The sequence below is a fragment of the Cryptomeria japonica genome, chromosome 7, assembly GCF_030272615.1.
Source record: "Cryptomeria japonica chromosome 7, Sugi_1.0, whole genome shotgun sequence".
Taxonomy (NCBI): domain Eukaryota; kingdom Viridiplantae; phylum Streptophyta; class Pinopsida; order Cupressales; family Cupressaceae; genus Cryptomeria; species Cryptomeria japonica.
In genome coordinates, this window is record NC_081411.1 from 49,193,157 (window position 1) to 49,211,797 (window position 18,641).

Genomic DNA, 18,641 nt, shown 5'->3' on the forward strand with positions numbered 1-18,641 from the left:
ATTAGCCCATTGAAGATAATTTGGTAAGCTAGCAAAGGACGGATAAGCTTGAAATTGCAAAAGCGCTCCTGTCCCTCTCCAAGGGACTAGGGCGAAAAACATGTTATCTAGCCTTTCTTGCCAATTTTGGACAAATCTAGGCCAAGGCACAAGTTTGAAAGGATGTTTAAAAAGCTTCGAGTAGGAATTGAGATGCAAGAGTTGCAAATTTTGATGACAATTGGCAAAAGTGCTCCTGTCCCTCTCCAAGGGACCAGGGCGAAATTTCCAAATGTGCCCATTTACCTTACATTTTGAGATAATATTTTTGTTTTCAAAACTCCAAAGAGAGTGGAGAATGATGTTCTACGCCTTGAGGATCATTTGAAGTTGAAGGGATTAAGAATTTGTGCAAAAAACTCAAAAGCGCTCCTGTCCCTCACTGAAGGACTAGGGCGATTTTTACAAAACCAATAACTTCCCTCCAAAATTACGCTAAGGCAAGGTTGTGAAAGATGGAAAAGGTCTTCTAAAGCGTGGTGAACAAAGATTTGCCTTCAAAACTTGATAATCCTAGCCTAAAATGCAAAAAGCGCTCCTGTCCTTCACTGGAGGACCAGGGCGAAAATCTTTAGAACATCAATTTTGCCTTGCAAAAACAAGTTAAGCATGTATAGAATGGACGAAGGGGATCATTGCTTGCCCCACAATGAAAGTTGGCAATTAAAGGACGAAGAAATAAGAGCAAAAGTGAAAAGCGCTCCTGTCCTTGGACCAGAGCGAAGTTAATGGCATTCATTATTTTTTACCATATTTGGGCGTTAATATCCTCCAAATCGCATTTGATGCCAAATTGCTAACTTTGGAATATTTGAAAAAATTAATTAAATTGGCATTTAATAAATTAATTTTGGGCCTCAAAAAATCGAATTTCTATTATAAGGGCATTTAAAATTAATTTTTGTGAAATTAAAAATTAAAAGTTGAGCGCACGAGGCATTATTTTGCCTTTATTTGACAAGTCGGCCTACTCCTTTTGAGGTTTTATTTATTATTTCACCTTTTATTTGCTAGGTCGGCCTCATGGGTAAGTGGAAGGTGAGCGCTCTATATATTGAGGAGTGTTGTTTCACATTTCAAATCATTCAATCATTCCTTTAAGTGCGAAATTCATCTTGAAGGCCATTGGAGAGGCGAATTTCTTGCTAAATTGGAGGATAATTTCCAGATGTTTTGAAGGTATTTGAAGGCGAATTTCCAGATTTTTGAAGAGGCTAGTGGAGTTTATTCTTTTTCAAGCTAGAGGAGGCGTAATTCATCCAAGGGAGGACTATAATCTAAGCTTGTCCATCAAAATCTGGTCTTCTCTCATCATTTTTTTCAAAGTTTTGTACTTAAGTACTCAAAGGAAGGTATGAAGAATTACTTTTTTGAAGTTCTTATTCTAGACTTATTGTGATCCCATTGCAATTTTGTAAAATCTAAGTCTTGAAGATCCAAATTCCATTCATAATTAATTTGAAAATGTATAGTTCTTGATTTATCATGACTTTTTTCAAATTAATATCTTAAGTTTTACCTTTGAAAGGTCTTAAATTTCATGCTTTAAGGTTTGATGCTCAAAAAACTAACTTTAATATTTTGTGTAGGCATCAAATGGAGATCCCGGAGTTGTAAAATCAAGCCAGATCAAGGACGGTCTCCTCCAAGAAGATCAAGCAAGGACAAGGGCGACCTCCTCCAGCCTAGCATCAACAAGGATGGCTTTCTTCGATCAAACATCAACAAGGGCGACCGCTTCCAATCCAGCATTCCAAGGCGAGGTACATCAATCATCCTGCACATCAAAGACAAAAGGAGTTAGAACAAGGGTTCATTGAAGAAGCAGATAATTTCATAAGAGTTAATTAAAGATAGCTTCTCAACAACATCAAATTGAATATCTACCAAGCTACAAGTGTCAGACGAGTTGGCATCCTAGTCATCACTTCTCCAGTCGGATTGGTCCACCTCAGCATGTCTAGATTCAATATACCTAACTCATGGAAGGTGGCACAAACTTCGATGTACCTACCCCAGCTATCCATTGGTTGAATTTTTCGGAGAAGACATGTGTCCTTAAAATGTGATTTTTTCATTGGTCGAGCATTAAATGTTATGTAATGGTTGTAACAAACCCTAATTAGGGTTTTCATTATTGAATCTTGGCCATTGATCTCAAATTGATCCGAGCCATCAAATTGTATTATGGGCACTATATAAGCCCCGACTCTTCATTTTAGAAAGGGGTAAGTTAGAGAGTTAGAAAGGAGTTAGTGAATAGAGAGTAGTTAGAAGGTGATTAGAATAGCAATTAGAATAGAGTAGAGAGAGAAGGCAAAGATTGTTGCCAAGATGTTGTTGTAAAAAACTTGTAACTTCATTGAAGAAATGGTGAAATTTATGGGTCGATTCGACAATTTGCATGGTCTCTATACTTCTCATATTTGATTTCGTGTTATTAGATGAGTGGAAGAAATGTGCTTGATTGATGGTGAAATTCGTATATCCATACTACTAGTAGTTTGTTGATTGCAGACTTGCCTTGTGTAGTCAACTGGAATCATTCAGCTTAAGCTTAACTTCAATTGTCGCTTCTTCATTGATATGCATCAACCTGATGGTGTCTATGCCTGCAGTGATGATTTGAACATCATAAAGCTTTCCTTCGAAGATCGCACTAACCTTGTGGAGATGGTCCTGGGATGTCAAAACAAGACTTAGTTAGAATTCCATCAAAGATCATTCATTGCTCTTACATTCTTAGTGTTAGGATTAGATCCTTTCCTCGCCCTCATTTTTTTTCCTTTTTTTAATCAAAGCTAGTAAGAGCTTGTGTTCCAGCAATATTCAAAGCAGATCAGACGTTCAATCATCAAATGTAAGTCCCCTTGTGATTCCAGCAAATCACATCATACCACAGAGAGCTTATCCACATGTAGAGATCCTACAGCAAAGAACCTTGAAGTCACCCTGATTGATCCTTTCTCGCGATATCTTCAGCATTCAGAGGCTTTACTCAAGAGAGGATAAGGTACCCTTGGGTATTTTATTCTGTGTTTGATAGTGTACAAAATACACGTCAACACGAACAAAGTAACAAATAAATAGGAATGATATTTCCTAGGGGCAGTTGATAACTACTGTGAAAACAGTTATTGTTACTTGTTATTAACATCTTCAACTATTAACTTCTTCTAGTTGACTTGCAAAATATCCAATGCATAAAGATTTGTAAGAAGACTGATTAGGTGCTGTTACGGTTATAACTATACACACTTTCGAAATAAATAATTAAGACAATAACCATTCATACTTCCACTTCCAACATGCTGCCATCAACCTGCAATTCACAAACATATTTAGTCCTGATGAGGCCGTACTTAGATTGTGTGCCATATTTGGATATCATACAAGCATATGCTGCCCCGAAGTAATAGATGACACCCATGATTCCATGGATTGTAATGCTCACATCGAACTGCAATGTGTACCGTGAATATCATGAATGCTTGTAAGGTTTTTACACGAAAACAAAGCAGAACGGAAAGTTGTGAAAGAACATATCTGTTACGGTGAATATCCTTCAGGATACGAGAACAAGTGCAGACATTCATGTGTCTTCAGAATATAAGAACAAGTGTGAAGCATTCGGAACAAATCTGAAGTTACGAGAACAAGATAAATTATTCTTTTTTATATGTCCACAAACCATCAGTCATTCTGAAGATGCTGCTAATCGACCTCAACCTGAAGATAATCATGAGAAATCTGGAAATGATTCTGAAAGCAAGTCATCATGGTCATTGCGAGGTATATCAATTCGTGTGTAATCTGGAATAAAGATTATTATAATCTGAAATGCATTTGCTTACATTTGACATCAATGCCAAACTGATGAATTGTTAACAGTTATATTTGTCTTCTGGTAGTTGGAATTAGAATTTGATTGCTATCTTATGCTCTGAAGTCCTCCATGGGGCTTGAACATTCCATCATGTTGGCATTTGGACCTTCATCTTCTGCTTCGATAAAGTCTCTAGAGTCTTGTTCTAGTAATTGGAATGAGAAGTTGATTGCTATCTTATGCTAGGAAGGCCTACATGGAGCTGTAACATTCCATCAATTGAGAATTTGGACCTGTCTATTTCTCATCTGTAAAGTCCCTGGAGCCCTGGAGTCATTTTCATTTTACTCTCTGTTTTTTTTTGAGCCTGATAGGGCTTCCTTCAAATAGTCATTTTTCTTTTGAATATGCATTGTACTGGTTTATCTGCCTTCTTTGAGCTTTTAAGACAAATTACATCTCATGTCTTGGTAGTGAACCTTGTTCTGTCTTCTTTCTTTAATTTCTTCTTTTATGCTGTGCATGCCCATTCTTTCTAGAGTTTAGCTTATCTTCTTGTGAGCAAAAATGTTAGCTGCGGTAATATTCTTTCTTCTTTTTCTGTCCAATCGAAAATATTCATCTATTCTTCCTCAGTTTGTTGGGCAGCACTGGCTCGTTCTAACAAGTCTCTTATGCACAGCCTTTCCTGTCTTGATTTTAACATTTGAATTGGTACATCCATTAATGATAACTTTCTACTTTACCAGTCTTTTCTCTTGTTGCAACAATAAAAATATATAGCTGCCTTATCAAGAATAAGATAAGTTATTTCACTTTATTGGTTTACAGAAGCTCTATTAAAATTTCCTGTATTAGGTGGCCTGGTTCCTCAAATTGTTGTTGAAAGTATTTTCAGAAAGATAATTTCAACAGCAAAGTGAAATTATTAGAATGCGACTTTGCCTTGCTTATTCATATATTTTGTTTGGCTGATTTTCCAGTGAATTAGAAGTGCCTTTTTCAGTTATTGTGTACTGAATTAATGGCAACAGTTCCAAAAGGTGTTTTAAAATTCTATGATGCATCCTACCTCACGGTGCTGATGGAATTATATAATGGAAAGTACAGAGCACACGTTTTATATATTATGTAGAAACCGGCATCATTGATTTATTGCCATGAACAAAAGAAACCCAATCTATGGTCGATCATTATAACAACAGGATGAGTAATCTCAGATTCTCAGAAATTCATTGATGGTGGAAGACATATAAATGATTGAGTTTGTAAAATAAATAGGGGAGCATACAAGAGAAAAGAGAACTATACCATGATATACATAATTACTTGGAATAAAATAATTAAAAATATCCTATTTAAAATAGATCTAATGAGTCTCTAATAGGTTTTTTCTATTTGAGGGGTCCCTATAGGGAGAACATAAAATGGGATTTTTCAATCATTATAAATTCATAATGTGAACAGATGATAAAGTTGCTGCCTACAAAACATTTGTTATGAATCTTTGATTTCCTTTCTGTTTCTTTATAATAGATGCCAGTAATCTATCAGGTTAAATGTATATCTGGACAGGCTACATCTAACCATGGAACATTTGTTGATTATACTTTAGTGCAGGTTATTAGCACTGCTGGGGCTCAAAAAGTAACTCTTCATCCAGATGATATCCTTTTACTTTCAAATTTTGTAGTATCTTCAGAGTCTTTCAGGTATTTTGAGAGATCATTTAAACTTTTTACAGGCATTAAGTTATTAACAGCCAACTTTCCTGTAATGTATGTGATCGATTCTTGTACCTCTTGCACCTTCTGTATTTTTATCTCCTTGTGCTATAAGCATTCCATTTGCAGTTTAGAATGATAGGTCTTTGGAGTCATTCATAACAGCCAATCTGCTTCAACAAAACAACTTTGCAAGTAACATACAAGCTATAAGTTACCAAGAAAATCAGCCACATTAGTACCTGTTGGGTTTAGGATTTAGTTTAGGTATAATCTCACCTTGAAGACACAATGTATAATGCCAGTGTTGTAATTTGTTAGATATGGTTGGATGTGTAATTGTGTTCAGAATATTAAGCGATGTTATGGTAAAAGTGGTAGTGAATGTTGGGTTTGAAGAATTTTCAGAATACCTGATGACTATGTTCTGATGATAACTAACATTGCATAAATCACATGGTACTGAAAAATTCAAATATGGAAGCATATTGCAGATAATTACACCTTGAAATCTATTTTCATTCCTTAAAAAAACTTACAAGGAAATCGCCATAATTAATACAACTCACAGCTGCATGGAAATCAACAACATAAACTATACTGTTACATACAGTTTTTCAGTCCTTTTGAAAACATAGTCTTTTGTTCTTTTGAAAGACTATCTGTATATCAAACTTCTATCGTGATCCTATCTGTTTATCAAAGTTTAGTTAAAAATTTAATATTTTGAAAGACAATCCGTATATCAAACTTATTTCTTGTTAATATCAGTATACCAATTTAGCTAGAAATTTAATCTTCCAAAATCCAATCTGTTTTGTTCTTGTGAAGTCTTCATTCCATTAGCTATCTTCTAGCTGCTCTACCTTTTGTGCCAATTGCCGCTTTCTTCCAAATACTCTAGTCCTTGCGTTTTTTGACATCATGCATGTTAGTCGCTGTCTCTTACAATCAAAACAAGCTTGTTGTCATTAGGTCTGAGGGCGAGGTTGGTTTAATGCCCCCTTTTTGAAATGGGATTGGAATAATAATATAAAATTAAAATATAAAAAAAAAAAATACAATATAATTATAAAATATAAAATTAAAGTTTAATTTTATCAAAGGTCAAGGAAAATAGCTATATAAGAGCTCTATATGAAAACATGAGGGAAATGGCTAAGGAGATCAAGGAACACGACCCAACATAATCAATTTTGACAGATGAAATGAAGTCTGAATCAGAATCAAAATCACAAGAAGCTGGTAAACCCAAGGAAGAAGGGCCAGAACAAAATGAACAGACCAATGAGGAAGAACAAGAAGACCTAACAAAACAAGTTGAAGATAAAGAATCTTGGGTAGGAGAAGACGTTTTATTAGTTTCTAATGATGGCATGTGTCACCAAAACATCAGTGAGGGGAAGACAAAAGGGTTCCACTTGTTGGATGAGAAGAGTTCAAGAAGGAAGATCGACCAAATCATGCACTATCTTTTAAACTTCCACATGGTGAGGAATTGACTGATTTTCAAAAAAGCATTCCAGATGAATATGCATTTGAGGACATTTCAATTAGCCCAACTCAGGAAATTTTTGGTCACAAAAATGAAGGTGTTAAGGATATCTCAACAAACTTGTCACCATGGAAAACATTCAAAGTGTAAGATCCCTTGCTAAATTTTTGATTTTTTGCACCTTCTTCCTCTTGGACATTTTGTTGAACAGTTTGTAAGCATGTAAAAAGGTTTTTTGGTTGTACTGGTTTTAAATGGGTTTCTTATGATATTCAAAACATAATTTCATTTGCACACTATTTATTGAAATTCTTTAACAAATATGATAACAAAAAATAACTATGCCTGTTGCAAGGAATTCAGATTACATTACATATAATAACAGTTCTGACCTTTCAAAACATCAAACGCTATCCTCAAATCAGGTGATACCAGAAAGGTATTATGTTGCGCTTCAAACTCCTTTGACTTGCTTTTTTAATTCACACACCTCCCATGTTTTGATTTCAAACTGCCACAAACACTGAATGAATGCATTTGACCTGGCATGTGCACATGAAATTCAACGCTATTAGTGACTGGCCCAGAATAACAGACTCAATATACCTATCCCACACATCAGTCCTTTATCCTCAGTCACAATACATTCAACAAATGCAGAGTTAAGTTTAATTGGTTCAGAATGTTATAATATATCTGTTCACTGAAGAATCAATGCCAATCTGCAAGCCCAAAATGTATCTTCAACCCATGATGTCATAGTACTCCCTTATATGCCTACTCAGCTGAAGATTCACTATGAATTGGAGGCTTGGACAACACGATAGTAACCCTTTCCTTTGCCACGTTTGTTTGAATGAGCAATGTCAGATTAGATTGGCCATTTCAAACTCTCCATATGCATAAATAAGTCCACGATATGCTTATCATCCAAACGCCCACGAATGATGGGGTGCGATTAGTATATAGGGAGTCCCACCTTCATTAGAGGAAAAAACGGCCAGGTCTGAATGGATAAGTAAAATTGTCCAGGTGTCTTCCTCTATTAATCACCCAATCTTATGAAAGGATTTCACCATATGTATATTTTGCCCCAAACAATATAAATATATCAATCATATTAAATTTATTCACCCAATAATAAGATGCCCCTTTCAATAGTATTGACTTCAGAAATTAAATGCAATAGAGTGCTCCCGAGAATAGTCTTCAGATATACTATTTGCCAGCCAATATCTCTCTATTTTCCGGGAATCTTAATACAATTGCCAGATCAGCAATATGTGATTATAATTGGCATAATTATTGTATTCACAATTTGAAGCATACAATTGCCTATTCTTATAATAATATAATTGCTCACCTTATGCAAATGTATTTCAAGTGGATCATCTCTGAATGGTTAATAAAGTCACCAAAATAATAATATTTTAATTTACCCAACTTTATTCTCCAACAACAATATATTTCATTCTACTAGATATAATTACTTTATTCTAAAATTTGAATAAATACTTCTGAAATAAACCTTTATACTCAAGATCTGATAAATTTTTTTGAAATTTGTCTTCTTAGAAAACTTTGCAAATTTCACCGATGATGCCCAATTGTGAATTTGAGGTGAATCCACCCACGGATGGAGCTGTGTTTCTGTCCAATCCACCTATCCCGCAAGGGTTTTTGTCCTGTCTGAAGAATGAACCTGGTTCAATCTTTTGATCAAAAGCTTTCATAAATTATCCTGAATGCTCAAGCCTTACCAAAAATCTCCTTTTATAATAATTTAATGATTCTTCTAGAAAAATAATTTCAGTGATTTTATTTATATTTTCTTTTTGAACCAAAAGTCACTTTATTTTAAATAACAATTAATTAAATATTATGTGCCATGAAATAACTTTAGACAACATAATTAATTAATTAATTTTTTTTTCTCATACCTACAAAACAATTGTAATGTCCCCTTCGTAAATGCCCTAGTTTTTACCCTAAAATCACAATTCCAAGTAAAGAAAGAAATGAAATAGAGTTAGACATATCATTTACCAATTTAAATTGTTGAACAAATTCTGGTTGAGGCCCTGCAATCATGTTAGATAATCATTGAAGCATAATTCATAAAATAGATCTTACCTACTAGGGTTAGGAACATTATTTTAGTCATATGATATAATTCATTAATGGAGTTCAACCATAAAGTGTTAGGATAAGGAGGCATGATAGGGTGCCCAAGACGACCCTCTACCGTAGGCCCAAGAGCAGATATAACATCCCTCTTGGCCTCATGTGGCCTTCCCCCATCCATATGAGGGGGTTTACCTAGTGAGGTATCCTATAGTAGTTTCCCCTCCTCTTGCCACCCTTATTCCTCTGCATGATTGGGACTCAACCCAATAATCAACCATGGTGGAGGCTTTTGGGAACTACAATAGGATGTCCGGAGCAGCCTTCCCTTCTAAGCCCAAGGACGGGGCACCTCTTGCACCCCTTTGGCCTCATGGGACTATCAGACTTCCGCCATGAGGTGGTGTGCTTAGAAGAGGATCTCATAACTGTTTCCCCTCCTTGTATTCCCTTACTGCCCCTATCTTGGTTGTTTGCAGAATTTAAACAAATAGATGAGGAATCCACATCATTGTCTATGTCCATATAAAAGAGTAATATAATAACATGATGTTGCATTATTATTAATTCTCATATCAGGAAGTGAAGTATCACGCATCAAATCATAATCATGCTGCATACAATAAGCATACATATCAAACATATATGAGCAATTATACATAAAATCACTTCATGATGCATACCACAATATTTATTATTTCTGCTATATAGATTGAGTGTTAGACTTGATCCAAATATAGGCTGGAGATGCTTTGTCCCGACCCACTCTTCTCAGATTAACTTCTCTGATTGGATTCTCGTTCTACTGTTCTCTTGAATCAATAAAATATGATGAAGGTGAGGAATAATTGATTGATAGATAGAATAGTTGATATGAGAAAATGATAGAATTATCGATGAAAAGATTGAAATTAAGTGATGAGAGAGATCATGTTAAATGAAAGAATGATTGGAAAGAATGATCAAGTAGAAAAATGCTTGATGAGAGAATGATATGAAGAGACAATCAGCATGATGAGATTAGAAAAATGAAATGATATGATTGATGACGAGTAGTCTTCTTGTCTTTATTTATAGTGGAATACATTTTCACCATTGAGCTTTATTATGTAACAATGAAGCTTTGTACACCAGGGTATAAGGAACCAAGATGCATAGATATCTCATTGCAAAGAAACAAACACATAGCAGACAAGGATTGAACCCTCCATTTTAGGAATTACGCTAGGGGTCGAGGTATATGTGGCATTCACAAGTGAATGCTCCTATCATAGACACCCACTAGAGCAATTGCCCCAAAATGTCATTGGTTCAAACCACAAACAACAAACAAAGAAAAGAATCATGGCCATCACAACTCCTCTAGTCACTTTTTGGACATCCTTGAGTAGCTAGAAACATGATCTTCGCCAACTTGATAAAAGATAAAATCAACTAGAACAAAATGCAGCAACCATACTGATTTTTGTCTTCGTGTGATTGCTCTATGTGATTTTGATAATGTCTAGTTTCAGAAGTTTTGGACCCTGTTTAAGATTGACCTGTTTGGTTTCAAGTGTACCAATTCTGTTTAAGACAAGATGTTGATCACGTTGACAGTTTGATAGTGATTCGATAGATTAGACAGTTGATTGCAGACGTTTGACGAGATAGTTGTATCCTTTGTTTAACTTCGTGCAAAGTGTTTGCTAGATAACTGCTAGGATATTTGATTCTTGTGAGACATGTTTATTTTAAGTTTTTGATTGATTTTTTTTTATATTTGATTTTTTTTGTGTTGATTTTTTCAGGATTTTTTTTGAATGTTTTTGGTATTTTTATGGTTTTCAAATGTTTTTGTTATTGTTGAAACATGACCTGCCATTAATTGATAAAGATAAGACTAACTTGGACAAAATCCAGCAGTCATACTAATTTATGCCATTGTTTTGATTTGTGTGATCATTGATAGGAATTTCTATTTTCAAAGAGTGAGTACCTCGTATAAGACTGATCTGTCTAGTTTCGAGTGTAACCTTCCTTGTATAAGACATGTTGTTGTTTGATAGAGTTTGATTGATTAACAAGACATGTGATCGATTTGATTGTAGACTTTGAAAGTTTGCTTGTTGTTGATTTGATTTGATGGATGACCCATGCTTTCTTGCTTTGATTTTTTTATGACATTTGTGATTTTTTTGATTGATTTTTTCATGACTTTATCTGATTTTTTTTATTTGAATGTTTTTTATTGATGTTTTTAGGACTGTATTTGATTTTTTTTTTTCATTTATGTCCCCAAGTATGCAGACCTATGATGATAACATGATAATGCATAGAGTGGTGGAGACAATGAATTTTTGATGAGTTATGCAAATGCAAGGTGCATTACAAAAATGCAGTTCCTATTTGAACAAGGATGAGTGTGCGCATCTTTCATTCTGAAATGCACTAATTGGATTAAAGGTGCGAAACGTTTTAGAGATAGGAGTTTGTTGTGACGTTTTCACACATCGCCCCATTGCAAATGGGGACCCATGTTTTTTGCTCGTTTTGTTCGTTTTCGCTTTGCTTTTTTAGGGTTTTGTTAGTTTGTTAGTTGTCTGGATTTAGGGTCAAGCCTTAGGGTTTTAATTACCGTCTTTTCAGGCCAGAATCCAGTCAGTTTTGGGAGCTTTTTGAGCTTCCTTTTCTAGGATGCAAATTTTGAATGCAATGAATTCGCCAGAATGGTCTAATTTTCAATTGGAATGTTGATGCAGAGCTTAAATTTGTCTAAGTGTTGAAGATGAAATGTGAATTTTTGTCCAATTGAATATTTTTGACCAAATTTTGACATTTTTGATTTTTGATCCTAGGCATTTCAAATGATTTGTTTTCGCCTTGTGAAGTGTTAAAATGTGTAAAATCATGTTATTTTGGCCTGTAGGAGCAAAATCGCTCCTGTCCCTCAGTGAAGGACGGGAGCTCGTTTTCAAATATTTTACTATTCCTGCAGGGTCAAGATGAATTACGAATTGGAAGTGATGGAGAAAGGCGAGATCTTTCTATTGAATATAAATTGAAGATTTTCATGAGCACAGAAATGCCTCCAGGGGGAAAAATCGCTCCTGTCCCTCAGTGAAGGACCGGAGCTACAAATCCAATTTTGCTTTGTCCTTGCAAGATTTTAACGTCTTGACGATGTGAAAAGGTCCAAAGAGGTGCATTTTATCAAATGAATATAACTTGAAGCGCTGTCGGGGAGATCAACAGGATAACAAGTCCGGCTTGAGTAAGGTCCTGATCCTGAATTTTGGCTAAGTCTGGAATGTCCTGATCCTGAAATTTGACTAAGTCTGGAAACTGAAAAACCTCCGAAAACTAGATTTTGCAATATAACTCCTGGAGGTCTGAAACCACTCTCAAACATCCTGAAAGTATATATGGAATATAACTTAAAGTATAAGAAATGTCACTTATACTTAAATGTTATATTCCATTAAAATTATCCTGATAAAGAGTGCGAAAAGTCAAATTTCGCTCGTCTCCTTCTCCAAGGGTCCAGAGCGAAAAGTGCTCCTGTCCCTCTCCAAGGGACCAAGGCGAATCGCTCGTGTCCCTCACCAAGGGACCAGAGCGAAAATGCTTAGTTGAGCCATTCCTGACCTTGTTTGGACGAATCGAGACATCATAGGCATGGTGAAGGACGAAATGAGCATGATAGAGCATCCAGACTTGATCAAAAACAATGAAATTATGAAGTTTTTGCCTAGAGGGTCAAATTCGCTCCTGTCCCTCACTGAAGGACCAGAGCGAAATTCTTCATAAGGTACGATCTGGGCAAAGATCAAGCAAATTTTATGTTCGAAGGCAAGAAAGGAGGTCAATCGAACCCGTTGAAGACAAATTGAAGATTATCAAACGTCAACAAAGGACCAAAATGCTTAAGTTCGCTCCTGTCCCTCAGGAAGGGACCAGAGCGATTTTTGTTGTAGATGATTTTCTCGCCAAATTTCAACCGATCTCAAGGCATGAATGAATGAAAGGAGGCATTGCGAATCCGTTGAATATAATTTTCGAAGGTGATGAAGTGAAATGAGGCCCACAAGAGCAAAATCGCTCCTGTCCCTCTCCAAGGGACCAGGGCGATATGATAAGTATGATGCCGTTCCTTTAAGTTCAAGACACTCCAAGTTCGAATACAAGGTGGTGAAGACATTTTAAGGCGTCCTAATCAAGCGCAAAGTATCAAAGGTTGCTAACATTGAAGAGTTTACACCAAGATTCCCAGTTCGCTCCTGTCCCTCAGGGAGGGACTAGAGCGAAATTTGCATAAAGGCTCTAAATCTTGAAAATTGATCACGTTCCAAGTGTCCAAGGGAATCAAAAGGACATTCAATCGCAAGGATAAGTCAATCAAGTTCGAAGATCCCAAGGAAAATGGCAAATTCAACGTAGAAATGAACACCTTGGACGTAAAATATGCAAGGATCATGACCAAGGTAATGGATCGCTTCTGTCCCTCAGTCAGGGACCAGGGCGATGAGGTACGTATCCTTCATCTTCAAAATTTGGCGCTCAAACACATTTTTTGAATTTATTTAAATGCTAGAAAAAATCGATATTTAATTAAAAGCATTTAAATAGCGCATGGTATGTATTTATTAATTATTTTTGCCTTTGTAAAAAATCAAAATTTATTAATTAAAAATAAAGGCATTTAATAATTAATTATTAATTTAATAAAAATCAAAAGGGAGCGCTTGGTATTTTAGAGGTCGGCCTTTGTTATTTGTTTTAAAAATCATTTAAATTGCCTTATTTTTACACAATTCGGCCTATATGGTGGTAAGAGGTATGAACGCTATAAAGGGAGGGTGAAAATCTTCATTTTCACATCATCATTTTCATCTCTTACATACGATTTGAGGAAGACAAAGGAGAAATGCGATTTGGAGTATACAAAGGAAGTGCGAAAGTATCATTCAAGAGGAGGAGCGAATTTCAAAGGGAAGGCGCTAGTAACTTCCAAGGTGGTGCGAATCTATATTGGGCGAACTTGCCAAGGTGTTAGAGGATCAAGTCAAAGACATATCAAAGATGGCGAAATTGCTAACTTGAAGAGGAGATCACGTCCAAGACTTGAAGGGTGGCGAAGTTGATAAGAGGAACGTTCTTTTGAAGATCACATCAAGACCATCTTATTTCAAATTTTGCCTAGGCGATTTTATTCATTTTGCATTTTAGAGTTAAGCTCTTAAGTAAGGTATGGCAAAATCTCTTGTTTTAATTTCGAATTTTGATTGTCATTGCCTTAATTTTGAAATTTTGTTTTTCCTTAGCTCGGTCTTTTTTAGGAAATGATTAATAAAGGACTTATCATTAAGTTTCCTAAAATTTGCTCTCTAATTTATGTTATGTATTGCAAAATCATGTTACTAATTTTGAAATGTTGTGTAGGCATCAAATGGAGGTCTCTTCAAGGAAAATCAAGCCGAATCAAGGACGGTCTTCGCCAGGACGATCAAGCCAGGACATGGACGACCTTCTTTGGACTAACATCATCAAGGGCAATCCAGCGTTCCAAGGCGAGGTACATCATCTTCCTGCACATCAAGGACGCAAGGAGTTAGAACAAGGGCTCGTTGAAGAAGCAAAATAGATCCAGAGGAATTAATTAAAGCAAGTTTCTCAACAATATCAAGATGAATATCTACCAAGTTACAAGTGTTAGATGAGGTGGCGTCCTAGTCATCATTTCTCCAGTCAGTGTGTTCCACCTCAGCATGACCAGATTCAATGTACTTAACTCATGGAAGGTGGCACAAACTTCGATGTACCTACCCTGGCTATCCATTGGTCAATTTTTCTAAAAGGGACATGTGTCCAAGCATTACAATTTTATCATTGGTCAAACATTAAATGTTATGTAATGGTTGTAACAAACCCTAATTAGGGTTTTCATTGTTGAATCTTGGCCATTGATCTTGAATTGATCTAAGCCATCAGATTGTATTGTGGGCACTATATAAGCCCAAACATTTCATTTGTAAAAGAGAATTAGAGTTAGAGAGATTAGAGGATTAGAGATAGTATAGAAATAGTTGAAAGTAGTTAGAGAGTAGAATAGGAGGACAAGGCAAGAAATTGTTGCCATTGATTGTAAACAAACTCCATTTTCATTGAAGTAATGGTGAAATATGTCGTTTTCTTGCAATTTGCATGGTTTCTTGTTGAAGTCTTCAATCTTAGATGGTAGATGATTAGATGAATGGAGGAAATGTGATTAATTGATGATGGAATTCGTATATCCATACTACTAGCAGTTTGTTGATTGCAGACTTGCCTTGTGTAGTCAACTGGAATCGTTCAGCTCAAGCTCAATTTCAATTTGTCGCTTCTTCATTGATATGCATCAACTTGGATGGTATCTATGCCTGCGGTGATGATTTGAACATCATAAAGCTTCCTTAGAAGATCGCACTAGCCTTGTGTAGATGTTCCATTGATGTCAAAACAAGACCTAGTTAGAGTTTCATCAAAAATCAAATCATTGCTCCTACATTCTTAGTATTAGGATTAGATCCTCTCTTCGCCCTTATCCTTTTTCCATTTTTTTAATCTAAGTTAGTAAGAGCCTGTGTCCAGCAAAGCAGATCGGAAGTTCAATGTAAGTCCCCTTGTGATTCCAGCAAATCACATCATACGACTGGAGCTTGTCCACATGTAGAGACCCTACCAAAAGGAACCTTGGAGTCATCCTAACTGATCCTTGATGCGAATCTTCAGCAGTTAGAGGCTTTATTCAAGAGAGGATAAGATACCCTTAGGTATTTTATTCTGTGTATGATGGTGTACAAAATACACGTCAACAGAGTTTAATCCATTCTCAAAAGACTTAGACCATCCAACCTAACACACTATGCAACTGAGATTTATGAATGGAGGCGCGGAAAACTTCTCCATCAATTCTTGAAATTTTGATCTTCTTTTGCCCATGTGTTTGCAATTTAGTTCATTCCAACTTTTATAACCATCAAAGACCCTTGGAATCCTATGTGGCTAGCTACGTGAGTTATTCTGATTTCAAAAGCAACCTAGATAGAGCCTTGCTGCCAACAAGCCTTTAGGGCTCCGACGAGGTTATGCACTATAATCTCTCAAACATTGCTCCATTGCCAGTAGGCGTCCATAGCCCCAATGGAGTTATTTGCATGTTTCCGTAGTCAAGCTCTTATCACACATGATATTTTAGTTTATATATCATTGTGTATGTTTCCTTGTGATGGATATTGGCACTTCTTTCTTTTACTTTTTTGCCTTGACTTGTAAGTAATGAAACTTACTTGGGTATGACAATTACAACGACGTTGAAGTAGACTATTGGATTTTTCACTAGCCACATGACGAACTAGGTATCTGTAATGACTTAAAACTTTTGATTGATAGATTTTGGGTAACAAGACTTGATAGTGAAGCTTCTACCCAACCAAGGATAAAGCTTAATCACAATGTGACGTTGAAGATGAAAGACTAAAGGCCTCCTAAAGATTTCATGAACAAGTATCTAGGAAATGAGACAACCTTCGTTCCTTTCAGTGCAGATAGGTGAATAACTCAGACAATCATCTTGATTTATTGATGCAACTATATGAGAAAGCAATAATGATATGCAACTATATGTTGTGCAATGGTGATATGAAAGCAACTATGATGCACTCTGAAATGGAGATATGCAATGCAGTAAAGAAATATGCAGATATAGTACTGAAAATTGAAATGAACCCACCCTTAGATGTAATATCTTTTTAGGTGCATGTTGTTATTGAGTTGGTATGATCTTTGTGTAGATAATTCATTGGTCTTTGTTTGAAGAGTTGAATGAATGTATCTTTTTCAATAGGATATTCAGTCGAGAGTCTTTCATGTACAGTTTTTGCTATAGCCTCCTTATTTTCAAACCAATTCATCTGTAGTAAATCTTCTTGCCCCCAGTCTTTCAAGTGTGGGTGTATGAGGAAAATAGATTTTGGTTTCGAAGTTGTGACATGAGTGGGTGCTATGCCTGTTTTTATTGATGCACTTGAAGAGTATGATGAAGCCAACCAAGTGTTGATCTCATTAGCTAGTGTTATGCTTGTGCTTGAAGAAGATGATGTAACAATATGGGTGTTGATTTCATTAGCTGGCGTTATGCCTGTTTCTGTCACGACATTGGCATTTGATGATGGTGCACATACAATTGTTGACAAGTTGTCCCGTGTAGTATGATCTAGATTTGTGATTTCATTGATAAGGGGTTCATGAACAACTTGTGTATTGGAATCATGAGGGAGACTAGGAGAAATGATAATGGGATCTTGTTTAGGAGGTGGATGTTGGATGGTACTTGAAGAAAATCTTGCTCTTGTGAAACAAGGGTGTTATTATGAGTGGAATAGAAAAGAATGAGGGGATCATCATAAGACTCTTGGTCGACGAGATTTTGATCGAAAATTGGGTATGATGAAAATGTTTGTTCTTGATCTTGATTTATTTCATGTCTGATTTCTTTTGATTTTGGATTGTCCTCCTGACATGGGGGAGTTTGCATGGGAGATTTTTGGAAGGTTTCAACCTTTTGACTTGATGAGGAAGGATTTTGAATGAGATCCTCTGAATCATGACTTGAATTAGATTGGATTTGTGCTATGGATACCCCTTGGGAGATTGTGTTATTGGGTAGACATGGTGTGGATTGGTCTTGTGTGACTTTAGGGGATGATGAAATGGTGGATAGATATGGTTGATTTGGATTTTGGTTGAAAGAGATTTGATTTTGGTTGAAAGGAGTATGATTTTGGGTGAAAGAGGTTTGATTTTGGTTGAATGAATTTTGATTTGGACTTTGGTTGAAAGGGGTTTGATTTTGGTTGAAAGAGGTACTTTGAATGTTGGTTTGATATGATTGGTATGATTGATATGTTGGGTTGAAAGAAGGTTGACATGACTCTAATGTTGGTTGAACTGAGGTAGGAATGATTTTGTTGAAGAATGAAGGTTGGCATGTTTGACTGGTCTCATAAGAAGAAGGTTGGCTTAATAATGATTCCCTTGTGGTTATCACTTCCCTCATCATATTTTCTAACCAGCCCCTATGATTGCTAGGACTAGTCATGTCTCTCATTTGTTGTTGCAAAGTATTGATTTGTTGAGCTAATGTTTCTATGGGTGGTGATGGAATAGGAATGGAGGAGATGAATTCTTCACCTTCCCTACGAAATGCATAATGCCAATCCATGATGTTTGCTTGATTGGTTTGAACCTAAGATCACAACATGTAAGATGTTTTCTTCATTTCTAGAATGTTGCATAAGTTTAATTTGATGTTGACATTGACAAGCTTGTTTGTTGCATGGTTTTGAGCTTGTTGATATTGAAACTTGACTTTGATGATGGATTTGATCTTGTTGATGTTTTTGACAAAACTTTG

General features: G+C 35.9%; 1 protein-coding gene across 2 annotated transcripts in view; it reads left to right on the forward strand.

Annotated features, from left to right (window-relative positions):
• LOC131046456 (vacuolar fusion protein MON1 homolog) overlaps positions 1–18,641 on the forward strand; it is a 224,606-nt gene that overhangs the window by 92,701 nt on the left and 113,264 nt on the right. Inside the window, exons 8-9 of one of the 2 annotated variants that reach the window (XM_057980206.2) lie at positions 1,629–1,802; positions 5,486–5,577. In XM_057980206.2, the coding sequence (XP_057836189.2) occupies positions 1,629–1,802; positions 5,486–5,577 (266 nt within the window). The remainder of the gene's footprint in view (positions 1–1,628; positions 1,803–5,485; positions 5,578–18,641) is intronic. The other variant, XM_057980207.2, reaches the window with a different exon arrangement.